At 42.6% G+C, this 20425-nt stretch overlaps 1 protein-coding gene across 5 annotated transcripts in view; it reads left to right on the top strand.

Moving 5' to 3' along the window:
* PARP9 (poly(ADP-ribose) polymerase family member 9) overlaps nucleotides 1-20425 on the top strand; it is a 32508-nt gene continuing 12083 nt past the window's right edge. The window contains exons 1-8 of one of the 5 annotated variants that reach the window (XM_046002352.1): nucleotides 1-130; nucleotides 2598-2699; nucleotides 3480-3516; nucleotides 5146-5993; nucleotides 8432-8656; nucleotides 9791-10009; nucleotides 12836-12896; nucleotides 17529-17909. In XM_046002352.1, coding sequence (XP_045858308.1) covers nucleotides 2685-2699; nucleotides 3480-3516; nucleotides 5146-5993; nucleotides 8432-8656; nucleotides 9791-10009; nucleotides 12836-12896; nucleotides 17529-17909 — 1786 coding nt within the window. In that variant the 5' untranslated portion in view covers nucleotides 1-130; nucleotides 2598-2684. Of the gene's footprint in view, nucleotides 131-2484; nucleotides 2503-2597; nucleotides 2709-3013; nucleotides 3321-3479; nucleotides 3517-5145; nucleotides 5994-8431; nucleotides 8657-9790; nucleotides 10010-12835; nucleotides 12897-17528; nucleotides 17910-20425 lie in introns of those variants that run through there. The other 4 variants (XM_046002349.1, XM_046002350.1, XM_046002351.1 and 1 more) reach the window with 4 other exon arrangements.

Genomic DNA, 20425 nt, shown 5'->3' with positions numbered 1-20425 from the left:
CGGGTCCGACCCGCGCCCGGCAGTCCTGGGCCCTCAGAGTTTCAGTTTCGCTTTCCCCGAAATCCCTCCCCGCGCCAGGCAGAGCCGCTCCCCTCCTCCCTTGGGCGCCCTTCCTGCGGCGGTCCGCCGGGTGAGTAGGTCCAGGCCCCCGGGCCCCTGACCCGCGCCCCGCGGCGGCGGTGGCTGCTTGGCTGCAGCTTCTCTCCGGCGGGCTCCGGCGGGGGGTGGGGGGCGGGGGGCGGGGGGTGGGTGTGGGGGACGGATGAGAAGCGGGTTTCCAGGGCCCGCAGCCCCCTGTGAGGGCGGCTCAGAGGTCTAAGTCAAACTGTCTCCTGTGTTTATGATTCCTTTACATTCTTCTTCTTGTTACTATTATTTGTAACGAAAATGTAACTCACATTCTGAATTCAGGTGAAACGCACTCACATTTGTCTTAAAATTTGAATTCATTCACCTGCATCATCATAGGTCATCAGTGACCTCCCTCCAACCCTATCCTTTAGACTGGCTCCTCCGATCATGCCTTGATTTGGCTAACCGTAATGCACCCGAGTCCTGGGGAAGAAAGGTGAGAGCAGAGGCTCTGCCCTCAGGGGCTGGTAAAGGAAGGACTTGTGAGGAAGGAAGCAAAATCTCTTAAGGCCGCCAATAATTAGTTTGAAGCAGAATGTGAAAAAGCATGAGAGGTGGGGAGCGTTGGAGGGGCTAGAATCCCTGTGATCTGGAGCAAAGAGGGAGCACTTGGCCTTGGAGGAAATGATAGCCGACCTAGGAATGGTCTACATCAGTGCTGACCAATAGAAATAGAAGAGGAGGGACATGTTATTTCAAGTGTTTTAGTAGCCATATTTTTAAAAAGTGTATGCCCATTCATCGGTTAACACCTGTGTGAAGTGACTTGTGTACACAGTTGTTCTTTACAGCCTTTATTACAATAGCAAAAGATAGGAAACCCCTTAAATGTCCATAAATAGGGGGACCTAGAAGTTTAACAGCCTAGAGTGCATCTATACATGGGATGTGAAGAGCCGTGAAAAGAATGAAGAAGCTCTTCATGTACCAACACAGAGAGATCTCCAGGATGCATGACGTGAGAAAGGCAGGATGCAGAAGAGTGTGTGAAAGATGCTACCTGTATGTAAATATGCCTCTGGAAGGATCCAGGAGACGATAATGAGAGTGACTGCATCTGGGAGGGAAAGGTCGTGAGGGGGGTAGGAGGGAGGCTTTCAAGTTTTTCTAAATTTGAACCAGTAAACATTCTACCTATTCAAACAATAAGATGTAAAATTGAATACATTTCAATCCTTAAGAAGAATATATGGCAAGAGACTCTGAGGCCCTGAAATGAAATGGTGTCAGTACAAAAGGAGGGTAGGGGCATATTTGAAAGCGATTTAGGGGAAGCCCGGAGGCTCAGTCAGTTAAGCTTTTACCTCTTGATCTCAGCTCAGGGAGAGTTGAAAATTCAGGATCAGGAGAAGCATAGCCTAGAGACAGGTGTGGGATTCATGTTGGCAGCTGGTGAGTTGGAGTTTTGACCTAGGTGGGGCTCCGGAGCTGAGCGTGGCCAAAGCTCAAGAGTCTCTCTCTCCCTCTTCCTCTGCACACCCCCTCCATGTGCTTGCTCTGGGGCTTTCTCTCTCTCTCTCTCTCAAAAAAAAAAAAAAAAAAAAAAAAAAAAGGCAGAAGAGACTGAATGGGGCGCTATGCACCTTTTTATTTGGGGAGGGTTAAATGAATGCTGCCCCCACGCTCAAGTCTCTGCCTGGGTCTTCAAGGAACATCCCCAGGTCTGAAGGAAAAAACAAGTGCAACCGCATCTAAAACGAAAGCCCATTGGATGCCCACAGCCAAGCAGACAGCGACCTTATCCTTCTTTTGTGGAAGCAGCAGTGCCCTCTGGAGGCAAAAGGGGGAGAATAGGGAGAAGCAGGCTCCTCACTGAGCAGGGAGCCTGATGGGGTGCGCAATCCCAGGACCTTGAAATCATGACCTGAGGCACCCAGCCCTCCCCCAACCTTTTAATGCTGTGCTCAGTACCTCTTGGTATTCTCCTCCACTCCTAGATATGTAAAAAGTTTGCTCCATCTTTCAAGGTTGGCTCTGCCCTCAGCTCCTCCCTAAAACTTTCCCTGCTTTTGTCCACATAGCTCTTTTCCTTCTCTGAACAGCCCTTCCGGTTTCAAGGGGATCTTCTTTGTAAAGGATGGAATGTAAACAGCAGCAACAGCAGCAAAAACAATGTGTGCAACTTCACCAATGAAACTGAAAACTACTCAAGATCAGAAATTGTACTCACTCTTCCTACAGTGTTTTCTTTTTTTTTTTTTTAAGATTTTATTTATTTATTTGACGACAAAGATCACAAGTAAGCAGAGAGAGAGGAGGAAGCAGGCTCCCTGCCAAGCAGTGAGCCCGATTCGGGGCTGGATCCCAGGACGCTGGGATCACAGGATGCTGGGATCATGACCTGAGCTGAAAGCTTGAGGCTTTAACCCAGTGAGCCACCCAGGTGCCCCCTCCTACAGTGTTTTCTTAGCAAATTCCCAAAAACACTAGTCTGTGCTTATTGCATCCTTTCTATTCATTCCTAGAAGCAGGCAACCATACTGGGAATAACAGTTTACACTGGGAAACGCCAAACGGATTATAAACATTTAAAGACCCCAAGGACTTAGAGAATGGACTTTCCTGAGGTAAAAAACCTAAGTGTGTAGCTCTTCCTGTAACAGCTAGAAACCTGGGGTCTTTAGTTTCACTTGGCATTCTTCTTTGGTTTGAATAACCCAATGACAGTTTTTCTTGTGCACCATGTGGGAGATGGGAAATCAAGAATATGCTAATGTAAGCAACAGAGTCTACCTGAGGATAGGAGATTTTTTTAAAAAATGTGACTTGGTGTCATTTTGATTGTGTCTACTTACTCAACAATTCTGCCTTTGCAGGATGAGGGGAGGAGTGGGAGGAATGAAAACAAGGAAATAGAGAAAAGGAACCTCATTTGTTTAAATGGAAAATTCCACGTTCAGGCTTGTGTCTTGAAATAAGCAATTGAAAGTAGGTCCTATTGGTAGATGGGGAGGTATGGCTGATGAGGTTCATGTTCCCCTGTCTCCTCTTCTGTCCAGAGAAACCCCACAAGCCTTTGGAGATTGAAGGCCTACCTGAGAGTTTGGGATCATTTTGGTCTGTGACCTTTGGGCCTTTTCAAGTGTTAATCTCCTGCTCTTCATCTCATCCTGAATTAGAAGCTCACTGGCCTCCAGGGAAGGGCAGGGTACTGTTTGCTGGGACATTGAGTATTTCAAGTCTGTCAGGTACACAGATTAAACAAACATGAGTTCCCCCTTTCCCTGAAACCTAGTGTTTTTTGCAGGGTTGTTGTAGCTTTGTGTTTATTAGGCTGTATTTGCTATCAGTATTCTGTAGTCATTCCGTTGCATTTTTTTTTTTTTAACTGCTTTTATCTTTTGTAGGATTCCTACCGAGCAATGGCTCACCAGGAGAAATCAGGTAGGATCACCTCACTCCTGTTTCAGAGGAGCTCTGAAAGGGGAATATAGAAGCAAAATGTCTGCCCCACTCCCCAAGTGCTCAGGTGTGCGACTGCAGGGCATTGTGGGACCCAGCATAAGGAAACTGCTACCGGGGCAGTGGGACACGCGCAGATGTGCTCTCTCAGCACTCCCACTGATCCTTGCCTTTGCCCACTCAATGTGATAATCTTCTGCCCATAGCCCTAGAGCTGATATAGGCCGGAAGAGGTGACCCTCTGATGTCCCTTTGCTGACAAGGGTTCCATGAGCCAAATGGAATCTACCTAATCAAGTTGGTGATCAACTTGAAGTTTTCACCCAGAGCGTGGGTCAGCTGGATCTGTCTGTCCTGTGCTGCTTCTTTTAGTCATTGAGGTCACCAGAGATCTTTCTAGGTGGCTCAGATTAGAATGGAAGTTGAAGTAAAATGTCATTAATTATCCCATTTTATCTATTTCAGGACTCGCATCTCTGAAATAGGGCCACTCCTCCCTGTCAGTCCATAGAGTGCCATGGTTTAACTGGCATAGTTTTTCCTCTTGAAGTAGCATATAATAATGATGCCCTAAGCTCCAGGAAATACAGTGACACAGGGTGGGTTCTCCAGGAAGCATAAACTGACCTGAAGATAGGGGTACACAAGGTTTATAGTGAAAGGACAAGAGAAGAAGCCAGATTGGGCAGGTGGAGCCATCAGACCATAATGAAAACTTGACAAAGCTCTGCCAGCCCAAGAGCACTCATTTCTGGAGTCCCACGTTGAACATGAATGGCCTTGCTCAGCCACGGATGAGGGCCACCCCTGAGAATAGCGTGACCTTGGCCAGAAAGTGGAAATGGACCCTGAGTGACTGACCACTAGACGCTGTTGCCTAGCCGTATTGCCCCTTCATAACTGCATTGGGATGGGGGTGGGGGGTAGGGGTCCAAGCCGCACAACTTCCTATCAGCCACATGCAAGAAAAATAAGTTTTAGTCAGTTTTAATTCCACCAGAATTGTGCCATGAAACTGAAGTATGATGAAGAATTATTTACTGTAGCCCCATCAGTACTTGACACACTTGCTGGACCAGCCCAGTGACTGATGGGCAATTGGAAAAATAGGCCCCAATTTTTTCACCCCCCGGTGGGGGGGGGGGGTATAGCTGAGACATATGATCTGCACTGCCCCCTAGTGGAGTTAGGCTTCATTTGCTTTGTAACACACCTTTTATTCATTTCCTTCCCTGCCCTGTCTGTCTTTCCCACTCCTCCCTCCTCATCCTCACCCATCCCTGGTGTTTTCTAGGATCACCTCCCAAATAAACTGACCCTCAAATCCTCATCTCAGAGTCTGCTTCTAAAAGAACCCCAAACCGAAACACTGACAAAAGCAAACAAGTTATGAATAAAACCTCCATATGTATTTGGGTGACCTACCATGAAAAACTCTTGTATATCCTCAGTCAAATTACACGTCCAGTTGAAAAGAAGGATAGGAAAGGGGGTGAGAGGACCGTCATCTCACTTTTGCACATGGGAAGCAGTCTTCTGATGTGAAGTGGAATGACATCCTTTTCAAAGGAACTCGTGCTCATTTTTTTATTTTTTATCTTCTTTTTCCAGAGATAGCCACTCCTGAAGAAGACCACAGTTGGCAGATTCCCATTAATCACAGTGACTTCACAATTTTAAAAAACAATGAGAGTCAGCTGTGTGAAGTCCTTCAGAATAAATTTGAGTGTATCTGTACCCTGGTCTCTCCATCCGTGGAAGGGAACAGTGAGTCTCTGCAAGTCTTCAGAGAAATGCTAATTCCTGGGCTGGAGTTATCTGTTTGGAAGGACGACCTCACCAGACATGCCGTTGATGCTGTGGTGAATGCAGCCAACGGAGACCTTATTCATGCGGGAGGCCTGGCCCAGGCCCTAGTAAAAGCCGGGGGCTCTGAAATCCAAGAGGAGAGCAGAAGATTAGTTTCCAGATTTGGTAAAATACCAACTGGTGAAATAGCTACCACGAAAGCAGGGAGACTTCCCTGCAAATTAATTATCCATGCTGTTGGGCCTCGGTGGATAGCAAAAGATTATCAGACATGTACCTATAAACTGCGGAAGGCCATTGTAAGTATTCTGAATTATGTTACCTTTCACAATCCAGACATTGAGACAGTAGCAATTCCAGCCCTGAGCTCTGGGATTTTCCAGTTCCCTCTGGACTTGTGTACACGGATCATTGTGGAAACAATCAGTGTTTTTTACCAAGGGAACCAACTGGCCACTAATTTGAAAGAAATTCACCTGGTAAGCAATGAGCACCCTACTGTTGTTGCCTTTAAAAATGCTTCAGAAGTAATCCTAAGGACGAACAAGCTGGGATCCCAGATGAGTGAAGAAGCCACCCCTCCTGTCAGGACAGTTCTTGTGAACAATGTGACTCTCCAGATTGTCCAGGGTTACATCCAGCTGCAGGAGGTAAGTCTTTGTTTCTTTCCTCTTGTACTGCCAAAGGAGGTCCCTGAACTGTTTACTACCTATCAGGTATTTTTTTTTAAATATGTACGATTTCGGATGCTGTTTAGAAAGCATGTTGTTGAAGCTAGTATGGACTTTAGAGAGAGACCATCCAGATTTGAATGCTAGCTTTGCCATTTGTAACTGGGTGATCTGAATCAAGTTATTTTATCTTTTGGACCTTGGTCTCCTCATCTGTAAAATAAGAATAATAAGATCACGTGTATCAAAGAGCTGGAATCAATACACCTGAAATGCTTAGAATAGAGCTTGGCACATGGTAACTATTTATGGTGATTATTGCCACTATTCTTGGGCACCAGGAGGAAATAGAACAAGCTTCGATTCCAAGGAACTTAAAATCAATTAGACTTCTTTTATGTAAGAAAAAATTCTCGATTTGAAAAATCCCATTGGGGAAGCAAACCATCTGAACATGTATGAAGCAACCTATCAAGAGTAAACAAAAATGTCTTAATAAAAAATGAACTCATAGTATTTAAGAGTATGTAAATTTATGACAAGAGTGTAAGGCAGTGGACCAAGAAAGATTAAATCCGAAGCTAGGAGTTTGAATCTGACCTCAAGTTATGATAGGTATGAACTGGGTGGTTAGAGTGACTTGATCAAAGAGACACAAAAGTGGTAAGAGTCTGAAAATCATGGACTGGACCAGTCAGGAGATCTAGGTCGAGCTATAAGTTGTATACTTAGTATACTGCTCTCTGTCAGGGGTTGGAGAGAATACAGAGGGCAAGTTAGGGTTTAGCCAGCGCTTATGGAAAGCCAAGGCCAGAGCCCTGGCAAGGAGGGGAGGGAATCATGGTAACAGTGAACTTGGGGATTTCTGGGTTGGTGCAGCTCTCCTGCCAGGCAGAGCACCTTAAGGCTAGGAATCAAGGCATGTTCATCTTTGTAGCCCCAGGGCTCAGTCTCAGCATGCATCTGGGTGTTCAGCAAATTATTGATGCCAAAGTGAAGGAGGCAGTAGGGAAGAGAAAGAATATAAGAATATAATATTATATTATATTATAATAATATAATATTTTTATTTCTGCATCAGAGTTGTCACTCTTAAGTTTCTCCTATGGCCACAATCAAATAGACTTCATCATAAGTGAAAAATGCCACTTCTTTTCTTGTTCTTTTTTTTTCTTTTAAGATTTTATTTATTTATTTGAGAGAGAGCGCGCACTTACACACACACACAAGCAGGGGGAAGGAGAAGTAGACTCCCCACTGAGCAGGGAGCCAGATGTGGGGCTCAACCCCAGGACCCTGGGATCATGACCTGAGCCAAAGGCAGACACTTCACCTACTGAGCCAACCAGGCACCCCAAAATACCACTTATTTTCTCTAAGACACAATTAGAAAAGAAGACAGGGGACCCCACAGGATGAAACATTGATTCAATAAGTCATTAATATGCCACTTTAAAATTAAAGTGGAAACATCCTAGTTGAATAACTTACTCTTCAACTAAACTTTTATTATATTTCTTTGTTGCCAGCAACATTAAGAACCTTAAAATTTTGAAGGGTGCCATTGCTCCCAAACTGGAAATTCTGATCGCACTTTCGAAGTGAAGTATTCATTAACATCCATTAGAAGTACCTAGGTTGCCCTCAAAGGGAACCAAAGCAATCAGGATGACTTAGGGGTATTTGAGCACTGGGCAGAAGCAAAAGGAGACCTTCCCCTGTAGCCCAGGCCTGAGGACTAACTAGGAGGCGATACTGCTGAAAACACAGCCCATGTGTATGCAGTCCATTTCCAAAGGGACAGGTGAAGAACTGGTAAAAGTGGTTCCCTCCAGACAGGTGAGTGCGAGGAGCATCCAAGGAACCCAGCAAAAGGGAGGCCTATTTCCACTGAAGACTTTTTTGTCTCATTTGTACTTTCTTTGACCATGTATTGCTTTTTTTAAAAAGAAAAGCATTAGAAGGTAGAAATTTCCCAAGAAATTTTATTTCCACTGTCTTGAAACCAAACAGAAAATCCACACAGAAATAGCAAAAAGTGATAGCACTGGGGGAGGGGATGAAACCGTGTATTGATGAAGGTTTAAACAAATCACAAGGAATGCCCAGAATCTTGGAATATGGGAGGTATAAAGCAGCAAGAGGCTGACAGACATTTGCAGTCAGAACTGTATTATCCACACACTTTGCCTAATTTTTGAATAGGACAAATGACTCATGGCAATCGAATGAAATTATGAGTTTCTATCCACTGTTAAATGATAACCTTTTGCAAAACAAACACACAAACAAAAGATGTCTTGTGAATTGACGATCTTCAAAAGTATTTTTCAAAGCTCCTCAGCAAACTGAAGATTGAAGAAAAAGTAATTTAGCAATGGATCCTCTGTTTTTTATGTTTTGTTTTTCCTTTTCAGACAGATGTAATTGTTAATTCTGTAAATCCGCTCTGTGGTTTGGGGTTTGGAGATGTGTCAGTATCAATTCTACAACAAGCAGGAAATGAAATAGAATTGGAATTTAAAGAAAAAATTGCTGAAATACTAGAGTCTCAGTTCGTACTGGTCACAAGCGGATTTCAGTTGTCCTGTCAGTACGTGTACCATGTGTTGTGGCATTCGAGACATCACAAACCGACCACGGTAAGTGCGACATGAGTTTATCTTTATGTAGTCCCGTAGACTACATAGTCTTTGTTGAATTGCCATCATGTCATTACATTTTTGAAAATTTGATAAGTGAGATAGTCCTCATTTTCTACCATTCTGAAATACAGGAAAAGCCTTGTTATCACAAGTTATCTTAAGAAATTTAATTTGAAATATTACCTAACTCATGTCTAAATTTTAAGCAAGCGTACTGCAAACAGACCTGGAAAGAGTGGGTTCCCTCAGTTTACACATCTGTTCACCTCACCCTTCTGTGACCCTGTTGGCCTTTCCCTAAATGGACCTGGGATTCAGCCTCTCTGTATTTCCCTGCATCAGTTAAGTGCCAGGGGCACCTGGGACTTCCCTTCCAGTACTGCTCCAGGTAAATCTATCACCTGTGTCTTCCCACCAATGCCTGCGGTAGAGATAGACAGATTGGCTTTCTGGCCAACTCTTCACCCAAGACACATAAAATATACACATTAAAGAGTGGGGGGACCCACTCAAATGTGGAGAGAGGGAAAGAGTCTCCTTCCCTGCTTTCGTTTATCTTTATTTTGTCACCATTTCTGGGCCTTCTTTAACTAAGAGCCCTCTAGTCCCAAACTGGCCCTCCAGTCACTCTCTACCCCCCAGTTTTCCAAGGCCCTTCCACAGACAACTTTCCTGTACTTCAGTTTGGATGTTGAAATGTTGATGTAAAGTTTAAATCTGCCAAATACATTAGCACTTCTTGAGAAGAAATTACATAGGACATTAGGACATATCTTAAAGATGTTGGATAAAATTGCTTACTTATTTTTCCCTCTGTCTCCTTTATTAAACTTCTGAGAGCTCTTTGTTTCAACCTGGAAGCAACAGGTAAATGGGAATAAACTGATGGTTGGCTCGCAGTCCTGGGGAGACGAACAAGGCTATATAAATTGGGAGAAATCATGGCACCCAAACAGACCCCTCAGTGACTTGTGTTTCTCATCATCTAACCATATGGCTGTCATGGGCTCTCTAAGGAGGCATAGCCATGACCCCAAGGGAAAGTAGAGGTGGGCATTGTAAGATGTGGGCAGGATCGAGAGGTGAGTAAAGTTTTATTTTGACTCAAAGGCTGATCTGTTTTTCCTACAGATACTGAGAATTGCAGTGAAAGAATGTTTGGAGAAATGCCTTGAACTAAATAAAACTTCTATTTCCTTTCCTGCCCTTGGGACTGGAAACTTTGGTATACAGAGAAGTGTAGCAGCCGAGATTATGTTTGATGAAGTTTTAACTTTTGCCAAATGCCATTTGAAAAAGCAATTAACTGTAAAGTTTGTGATCTTTCCAGAAGAACTGGACACCTATGTGGTAAGATAATATTTTAGAAATGTCGCATTCAGGGACACCTGGGTGGTTCAGTTGGTTGAGCTGCTGCCTTCAGCTCAGGTCATGATCCCAGGGTCCTGGGATCGAGTCCCGCTTTGGGCTCCTTGCTCAGCGGGGAGCCTGCTTCCCTCTCCGCCTCTGCCTGCTTGCGTGCGCTCGCTCGCGCTCTCTCTCTCTCTCTGACAAATAAATAAATAAATAAATAAATAAATAAAATCTTTAAAACAAAAAAAAGAAAGGTGGCATTCTGTTACCTATCCATCTTTAAAAAAAAAAAAGGAATGTCCCATTTATTCATTCATTCATTCCATAACATCTGTGTAGTATCTCCAATGTAAGACATGAGCTAAGCACTGTACAGCAAAGTGATGTTCTAACTTGGTGAATTTAATGTTTTTTTAATTGTTCGCCTCTGACCTAGTGAAGAATGTCATTAAAGCAGCCATGTTACCCTGCTCCCTAAATTCCGTCTTTTCCTTTGTTGGCCTTTATTCTTCCATCTGCTCCTCAAAGATAAGCAACCTTCTCATTTCAGTGTGGGGGTCCTCTGCTCCTCTGTCTTCTCTCCTGCTCTGAGAACATAACTATTCTGACAGTTTCTGCAAAGTCCTGTCTTCTGAGCCACCTTCAGACCCATACACTTAATCCTGTCTCATTTCCACTTGATTATCCCATTGGCATCTTAAAGCCAACATATTTAAAACAAATTCTTTGTCTTCTCCTCCCTGATTGATCAACTTCTTGGGGCAAGTTAATATACTTTTCCGTCCTTCAGTTTCTTCATCTTTAAAGTGGAATAATAGGGAAGCCTGGGTGGCTCAGTCAGTAGAGTACTCAACTCTTGATGTCAGGGTCATGAGTTCAAGCCCCACTTTGGGCTATGCCCCACTATGAGCTTATTTGGGAAAAAAAAAACCCAAAAAGGTAGAATAAAGTGAGGATAATAACTACCATCCTATGGAGCTGTTGCGAGCATTAAATGAGTTAATACACACAAAACACTTAGAACAGTACCGGGCATGCTGGGAAGCCCTCCGTGAGGGCTAGCTGTTGGGTCAGCTGTAATGAATTATAATTCACAGAGTGCTGACCTAAAGAGGAAACCAAGTGACCCATTTGTTATCTTTTCTTCCTAATTAGATTACTAATTATTTCATAGCAGAGGTATTTTTGACTACTTTTGCCTTGTCCCCAGTACTGTCCCCAAATTCAGTCTATTGTTTAACTTCTCTGTGGGTGACCCTAGAGGGAGGTCAGTTGTGGTCTGATACAAAAGGGAGGGACCAGTGTGTAGGGGAGTGTATCCGTGTGTCTGAATGCAGAGATCTGTGTGTCCAGCTGCTTTAGTTTTCACTTCATCTCAGCTCTTTGCTTTAGAGTGGGCAGATTAAGTTGAGTTTCTAACATGTGAAAAGGTCCCTGATATATTCAGCATAATTAGTATAGAGTGCTGTGATGTTCTGCCTTTAATGTACCATCTCTGGGCTTTATGCTCACTTAACTGGCACTTCGAGAAGGAACTTGTCCTGATGTTAAGGAAGAATTAAAAAGGAAATGAAATAAGATGCAGTGACTTAAAACAGATTTTCAAGACAGGTTTCTGATTCTGCCAATAGCAACATCCAAGTGCTAGCACAGCCTCCCAGGTGTGAGTCCAGGTATTGGGTATAAAGAGCCTTGCTTGGTGCCTGGCAGAGAGAGTGGCTCTGAACAATAGTCCTCTGACGGCTTACTCCTCCACCTTGTCTCCAGGTGGGTGGTTGCCATTTTCTCTCTCCCAACAAGAAAACGATCTTCTTCTTGTTCCAGCTTGCTCTTTCCTGGAACAAGTGTTAAGGTTCTTTTTCCTTTTGCTGCTTGACTACACACAAGGAAGTTTGTAGCATTTGCTGATATTCATTGCTGACATTTCTGAAGATGGAGTTGGGAAGAGATGCCCACAGTGATCTCTCATTAGCCCATGTCAGCCAGTTCCAGGACACCAGGGTGTCTCACCCACAGACTTAAAAGCCAGTTACCCCATAAAGTAGCTCACCTTCCAGACACAGGGAATCATCCAGTCTTGCAAATGAAGTTCTCCCTAAAGCAGAGCTCAATCGATCAATCGATCAGTGGGCCCAGGTAGGTGCTCCGGGCACATTCCAGAATAGCTCAGGAAGGACCATCTTCCTACAAGGGGAATGAACTGCATATAGAAAAGAAGGTTCATTCTCTTCAATACACATACAAAAATGTACGTGGCAGTTCAAAAAACATAGAAAGATCAACCACAATCTGAGAGCTCCCCTAGGTGATGATAATAAAAACAGCTGCCGTGTGTTGCATCAACCAGGCCCTGGGCTAAGGCGAAGCTGCAGAACAATCTTTTTCAAATGAATTTCCATTTTATTAACTATAAGAGCACCTGCCTAGTTTTGTCTTCTCCAGTGAAGTGGCTGCAGACTTGGTTCAGTGCCTCACAGGCAATAGCCAGAGCATTAATATTTGTGGAATGAATGAATGATTATATTTTGCCTTGGGATATACATATACATTCTCTTTATTTTAAGACCAGATTTCGGTTTTCTGTCCGGTTTTTCTATACTTATTTCCCCTAGGTGTTCTAATAGATCGTGGTACTACACGATTTGGTGCTGTGATCGCTGTTTCCTAGGACTTTCCAAAAGGCTGCTGTAGATTTGTGGCAATGGGGATGGAGACTGACAGAGTGGATGGGGCCAGGTGTGGTTTGTGCAGGTAGGAAGAGGGATTTTGAGGACTATGGCTAAAAGCCCCACTTATGACTCTGCTCTGTTTTGCTTCTTACAGGCTTTTAGCACTGAAATGGAAAAGACTAAATTCAAGCTACGTGGTTTCAGTAATTACAGTGGTGAGTAAGAAATTCCCGGGTCTAGAAGTAGAGTCTGCGGGATGCCTGGGTGGCTCAGTCGGTTAAGTCACTGCTCAGGTCATGATCCCAGGGTCTTGGGATCGAGTCCCGCATCGGGCTCCAGCAGGGAGCCTGCTTCTCTCTCTGCCTGCCACTCTGCCTGCTTGTGCTCTCTCTCTGACAAATAAATAAATAAAATCTTTAAAAATAAAAAAAAAAAAAGTCGAGGTAGAGTCTGCTCACCAGAAGCTCATCCTCTTCATCATCTTAACTAATAGAAGGGACAAGAGGAAGAACTAAGTCCAATGTATTTTATCCTGTTCAGATACTAACCTGCTTGGTGTCTGAACATCATTCTGTTTTTGCCCAGTCCAGTTTCATGATATGAATAGAGAGAGGCTAAGCCATGGTGGGTAGTCCACAGTGTGGTTATTTACTTCACAGATAGCTCTCTATAATTTTTCTCTAAAAAAAATTCTGTCCTTCATAAGCTGACTGAGCCAGTTACTCTTTCTGCTCTGAATGGGGTCACATCTAAATGAGTCATTTTAGAAAACATATCTCAGTCATACCAGATAATAATAAATGGATTCACCTGATGCTACCCAGACCTGAGAATCACTAGGATCATAATAGAAACTTTAAACAAATAAACAAAAATATGTATGGCCCCCAACTTTACATATTCTACTCAGGACCTCTGGATCTGGGCCAAGCATGTGTATTTTTCAGTAGCTCCTAGTCAATTTTGCTGCTGAACTAGGTTTGGGGATCCCTGGACTTAACTAACCATGGCTGATGTTGTAGAAAGATGAACTCTGTCATGTAACTCCTTTCCTTTAGTGGAGTTGGAGTTGATGGAGTTGGAATTGCTTCATGACAACCGGGATGTGTACTTGTGAAATGGTCTTTTGATCTACAGTAGTCTATAAATGTAAAGAACACTAGACATTCAGTGAGGAATAGAAACTGTTGGGGTATTTCCCACTAGGGTCACAATGATTTGCTTATACCCTTTAACAGAAAAGTTCACTTATAGATGGGCCGTGGTCCAGCAGTGCTGGAAACAAAGGAGGGGTTACTTGGAGAGCTGTGGTCTGTCACTGTGCCTCTTATGAACCTCTTTATTTATCCGTAAAATGATGAATAAGACAGACTTTTGTCAGCATAAACAGAGATTATGTATGTATAAATGTTCTGTTGCAAAGCGTTGAATGAAGGCCAGAGAATAGTGAGTGAGAAGTTGGACAAACTACCCAGGGGACCCAGAAGAGGCAGAGAGTCCTTCTGACCTAAAGGGATCGAGAATGGCTTCCTGAATGAGTGGGTCTAAGTTGGGCTTTATTGAGGATGGCAGATTTTCAGTGGCTCGAACTGTTGTGGTGGGGCACCCAAGGTGAAGAAAATGCCTAGAAGCAAACAAATGCAGTACGTGTGGGGGGAACCACACTGAACCAAGGGAAGGTACACAGGAGTTTTAGGTGAGGCTAATATGGAAAAGGAACACACACATGTCTCTGTTTTTAGTCTGAATAATAGGGCCATGTGTTACCATTTACTTTGGTCATTTTTAAGGACATCTGTAAAGGAATTATAGTTATAGCACAGGACAATAATTGACCTTAATGATGGTTAATGGTGATGATCTCGGATTATCAAGGAAAAGCTGAACTATTTAGGAAGGCAGGGACATGTGTTTTCATTGGAAATATTTAACTAGGGACGCCTGGGTGGCTCAGTGGGTTAAAGCCTCTGCTTTCGGCTCAGGTTATGATCCCAGGGTCTTGGGATCGAGCCCCACATCGGGCTCTCTGCTCTTCGGGGAGCCTGCTCCCTCCTCTCTCTCTGCCTGCCTCTCTCTCTGCCTGCCTCTCTGCCTACTTGTGATCTCTGTCTGTCGGATAGATAAAATAAAATCTTTAAAAAAAAAGAAATATTTAACTAATAAACTAAGTAATCTAACTCATAAATATTTAACTAAGGTATTTGGTGCTAGAAGTGTATCCCTTAGTGATCTGAAAAATTAGTTTCCCAGAAGAACAATTTTTCCCCCCGGTAATGATGGGTAAATGAAGTATCACCATGTGTTGCTTCTCTTTTCTCCTAAAAAGTAATATAAACTCCCAGGGAGAACAAGGGTTAAAAAATAAACAAACAGGGGTGCCTGGGTGGCTCAGTGGGTTAAAGCCTCTGCCTTCGGCTCAGGTCGTGATCCCAGGGTCCTGGGATCGAGCCCCGCATCGGGCTCTCTGCTTAGCAGGGAGCCTGCTTCCTCCTCTCTCTCTGCCTGCCTCTCTGACTACTTGTGATCTCTCTCTCTCTCTGTCAACTAACTAAATAAATAAATATTTAAAAAATAAACAAACAAACAAACAAAATCCCTAGGTCTCCAGTTTAAGAACTCTTGTCACTTCATTGTCTAAAACATTGGCCTTTTCTTTCTTTCTTTCTTTTTTTTTTTTTTCACTCAGACCTTCTTCCTTCTGTGTCTCTCCTGGTACTGTTTCAGAGTTCCTGGTACCACCCAACTATTCCATGGGGGGAAAGATGCTAATTACAACTACTAACCTCAGATCATTTATTGGGAGGCAGAATTATGTGAGTACTAGAGTCAGACTGCCCATACCTACTAGCTCCACGGCTCCTACTTACTAGTCCTTTAATGTTACTTAAAGTAAAGTACTACTTAACTACTTGAAGTCTTAAAGTTACTTAATAACTTTAAATAAGTTTCCTCATTTGTAAGATGAGGCTGTTAATAGTACTTATAAGGTTGTGAGGAGTGAACAGAATAATTTATGTGAAACATTTAGAAATGCCAAGAACATAGTAGGTGCTCAATTTACTTTTCCCCTTATGTTATGTATCCCCGTATACTTATGTTTTTGAGATTCATCCAAATAGCTAAAGTTCACTCCTTTTCATTGCTTTAATAATATTCCAATGCTGAAGGACATTTGTGTCATTTCCAGTGGGTTTTGCTGTCACAAAGGAGAAGGTGAATTTTCTTGTATATATCTCCTGATGCACACATACAAAAATTTCTTTGCAGAACATAATTATGGGAGTAGTTGTTCCAATTTTACATCCATCATAAATATATATAGAAGTTCCAGTTCCTCTATATCCTCCCCAACAGTTAATATTGTTAGACTTATTTTTTGCTGATCTGGTGGATAATTTTTCATATCCCTGATCATCAATGAAGATGAGCATCTCTTCACACATATCTGGGCCATTTGTGTTTCCTTTTCTATGAAATCTTTTGTCCATCTGAGTATTAGGTTCTTCCTTTTTCTTGATAATTCGAGAGAATTCTTTATATATTCTGGATACTGCTTCACCTATGAATTTCCTCTCAGCTAGTCCCCCCAATTTCTTTCTTTCTTTCTTTTTTTTTTTTGCAATTTGAGTGGAGTTACCCTAATCCATCAGAGATTCTAATTCTTTATATATATCTTTGCTCCTTATACTCATGGGTGGGTTGAAATCAAGTTCCATGGCCTGTTCTGCTGGGATATACCATGTCAAGTAGTAGAAGCTGCTAAGCTGCAAATTCTGTGGAGGCGTAAATTGTCCTGTTACATACAGATATGAAATCAAAAGGAATCGCAGGTAATGAGGTTATGGATATTTCTTCTTTTCATTAAACTTGGATAATTTTCTAATTTTCCCAAAATAAATATATTATTTTTATAATCAGAAGTACATATTTTTCAAAAGGAATTTTTGCCCTTTAAGCTCTATGACTTTCAGAGATGTTTGATTTCAAACTCGATAGTAGCAAGAGGTTGAGGAAAATCTCAGTCAGTGGGCCATAAAGGCATACCTCATTTTATTGTACTTTGTTTTATTGTGCTTCACAGATACCACTGGGTTTTTTTGTTTTGTTTTGTTTTGTTTTGTTTTTCCACATTGAAGGTTTGTGGCAACCCTGCGTCAACCAAGCCAACTAGTGCCATTTTACCAACAGCCTTTGCTCACTTCATGTTTCTATATCACATTTTGATGATTCTTGCAATATTTCAAACTTCTTCATTATTACTGTACTTGTTATGGTGATCTATGTTCAGTAATTATGACTCATGGAAAGTTCAGATGATAGCTTTTTTTTTTTTTTAGCAACAGAGTGTTTTTAAATTAAGGTAGGTACATTGGTTTTTAGACATATTGTTATTGCACCCCTAGTAGACTATGGTATAGTGTAGACACAAATTTTATATGCACTAGGAAACCAAGACATGCATTTGACTCGCTTTACTGCAAGTCACTTGATTGCGGTGGTCTGGAACCTGACCCGCGTCTCTGAGGCATGCCTATAATCGTTGGTGAACATCCATGGTGATATCACAAGGTGAGCTCATCCGTGAACTGACAAATGCAAAATAGCAGGGGCGAGGCATGGTAAAACCAACCCCTCACAGGCTAAACTCTGCTCTCAAGGAGACTGTAAACCATACATTTAAATTTCCTTCATATCTGACACAGCAATCAGAGCTAGGCACTTAATTGAAGCTGCTGCCACTGGCAATGATCATAATGTCCTCGGGACAAACATTGGCCTTCGTGTTTTGTTCAGCCCTGGTTTAAAACCCACCTGCCTTCTGTGGATGTTTATGACAGTCTTTTCAGTCCCCCAGTTGGCCAGAGAGGAGAAAAGAGAAAATGGGCTCCAAGCTAAGTCTCCTGCCATCAGTCTGAGGGGATCCAACCTGGAAAAGATGAAGGAGGCCCAAGCGTGGATCCAAAGGATACTGACCCCCCAGGACCACCATATTATTGAGAATAATCTTATCCTCTACCTTGGGAAAAAAGAACATGACATTTTGACTCAGCTTCAGAATACCTTGAGGGTCTCTATCTCAGAGATTATCAGTCTGGAAAAGGCAATTTTAGAGATTAAAGGAGCCCAAGCTGACGTCATTGAGGCCATTATGAACATTGAACATGTGCTGTGTGAAGTTCAAGAGGAAGTGACAAGAAAAAAGGAACTAGCCCTCTGGAGCTTGTCAGGTGAGTGACTTTAAGTTGGAAAGTCAGCTCTTGCAAACTATTCCTTATGGGTGTGAGGACGTCTGTATGCATGTGGGTCAGAGATAGCATGGAAGAGAGAACAGACCATGCTGGTTCTGTGTTAAGCCGTAAGTTTTTATAACCATTTTTTGGCTGTCTTTCTACCAGCAAGGTTAATTAGTAAATGAAACACACACACACACACACACACACACACTCACACACACAACACGCACACTCATGTGCACACACGTGACTGGATTTACTTATGATGACATGGATTGCCTTAGAGGTAATTAAATGGAAAGCCTCCAGCTACACAAGCCCAGGCTCTGGGGGAAAATGTACATCTCTAATTCCACAAATGGAGCGTTCAAATACAGACACATTCCACTTGATCAATTCATTTCTTTGAGGTTTATTGTATTTACGTATTTGTTGCTGGCAGCATTAGGAATCTTGAAATTACTTTGAGCTCTCTCATCACAGTAAATTATTCATTCATGGTATAAAGTACACTCAAGTATCTCCCATTCAGTGGGGCAAAAATCATCACAATGACTGGGAATTTGGGTCTGGAGAAGTCTTTTCGACATGGCCCTAGAGCTAACTAGGAAAATTACACTGTTGCAAATGTCAGCTTGGGAAACAGAAGCTTATTTCATTTATTTACTTGACTAATGTATATTGTATCCATGATATGTGTCAAGCATGTGGTGGGTGCTGGGGATACACTGATAAGGTGGACATTGTTTCCACTCAAAATCTAATTGAAGATATTGAGCAGGTTAGCTATGAAAGAGGGTAAAAATGCTCTGTGGGAGCACCTCAGACAGGCACCATGATGTTGCAATTTAGAATATATATTTCTTCATTCATATGATCCAAACATATTTGTCATATATATTTGGTCTTCCTCCACATTCCTGGCTTACAGCTCTCAAACCCCATGGATTTCCCAAGTGTGGAGAGTGATAAAGTTGTCTTTTGTTACATTGAGGAGATGACTTTGAAAAGCACCTAAGGATGGGGACTGGTCATCAGGAGACTTGACCTATGATTGGAGGATTGGGACTTTTGGTATCCCCCAATGCAACCTCTGGAGAGGGGGCTGGAGGTTGAATCAGTTGCCAATGGCCAATGATTTAGTCAGCTGTGACTGGGTAACAGACCTCCATAAACAGAAGGACAGGTTCAGAGAGCTTTCAGGTTGGTGAGCATGTGGAGAGCTAGAGAGTGTGGTTTGCTGGGAGAGAGCATGGAAACTCCACACCCTTTCCCGATTCCTTCCTTGCCTTCTGCATTTTTCAGTCTGGCTGTTCCTGAGTAATATACCTGTGTAACAAACCAGTAATCTGGTAAGTAAAATGTTTCTCTGAGTTCTGTGAGCTGCTCTAGCAAATGAATTGAACCCTAGGAGGAGATCATGGGATCCTCTGATATATAGTCAGCCAGTCAAAAGTACAGGTAACAACCTGAACTTGCAACCAGTGTCTGAAATCCAAGGAGAAGGTCATTGGAACCTTCAGTTTGTAGCTAGTCAGCCAGAAGCACAGGTAACAACCTGGTTTTCGACTGGTGTCTGAAGTGTGTGTGTGTGTGTGAGAGAGAGAGAGAGAGAGAGAGAAAGAAAGAGAGAGAGAGCGAGAGAGAGAGCAGTCCTGTAGGACTGAACTCTTAACCTGAGAAATCTGATTCTATCCTTGGGTAGATAGTAGCAGAATGGCTTGGTTGTATACATGGGAAACCCTCCTACCCACACAGACATTGGAGTTGGGTCTCAGAATACCAGTTTAGAGACCTAACCCAGAATTGGGAGGTCAAGGGGAGCCTTCTCAGAAGAGGCATCATAAATGGAGAATGAAGAATAGAAAGAAATTAGTAAGGTAAAGATACTTTCAAGCAATCAGACCATGGCAGGGTCTACATTAGGAAAGACTTAATAAATTCCATGAGAGTTCAGAGTTTTTCTTGAAACAAGGGAGAGCCTTGAAAGATTTTAGCAAAGATAAGGTCAGTTTCACTGTAACATTCATGGGTTTGGTACAAAAATTCAGATGCAAATTTTCAAAGGACACCTCATTTTCATCTTGTGTTTGTAAAAATAATTCAGGCAGACATGGTCAAAGTGAGTGGGAGTTTACAGTAAGTAAAAGCATGGACAAAAATAATACACAAGAGGGGCAACTGGGTGGCTCAAAAAAAAAAAAAAAAACAAAAAACAAACAACAGTAAAAAAAAAAGGACAGGGTGCCTGGGTGGCTCAGTGGGTTAAAGCCTCTGCCTTCAGCTCAGGTCATGATCTCAGGGTCCTGGGATCGAGTCCTGCATCAGGCTTTCTGCTCAGCAGGGAGCCTGCTTCCACCTCTCTCTCTGCCTGCCTCTCTGCCTACTTGTGATCTCTCTGTCAAATAAATAAATAAAACCTTTAAAAAAAAAATGGACTCTCTCTCTCACACACACACATTCTCTCTCAAATAAATAAAAAACATTTTTTAAGATTTTTTTATTTATTA

This window comes from Meles meles, chromosome 4 (assembly GCF_922984935.1).
Source record: "Meles meles chromosome 4, mMelMel3.1 paternal haplotype, whole genome shotgun sequence".
NCBI classification, from domain to species: Eukaryota; Metazoa; Chordata; class Mammalia; order Carnivora; family Mustelidae; genus Meles; species Meles meles.
This window is presented reverse-complemented; position numbering and strand designations above follow the sequence as displayed.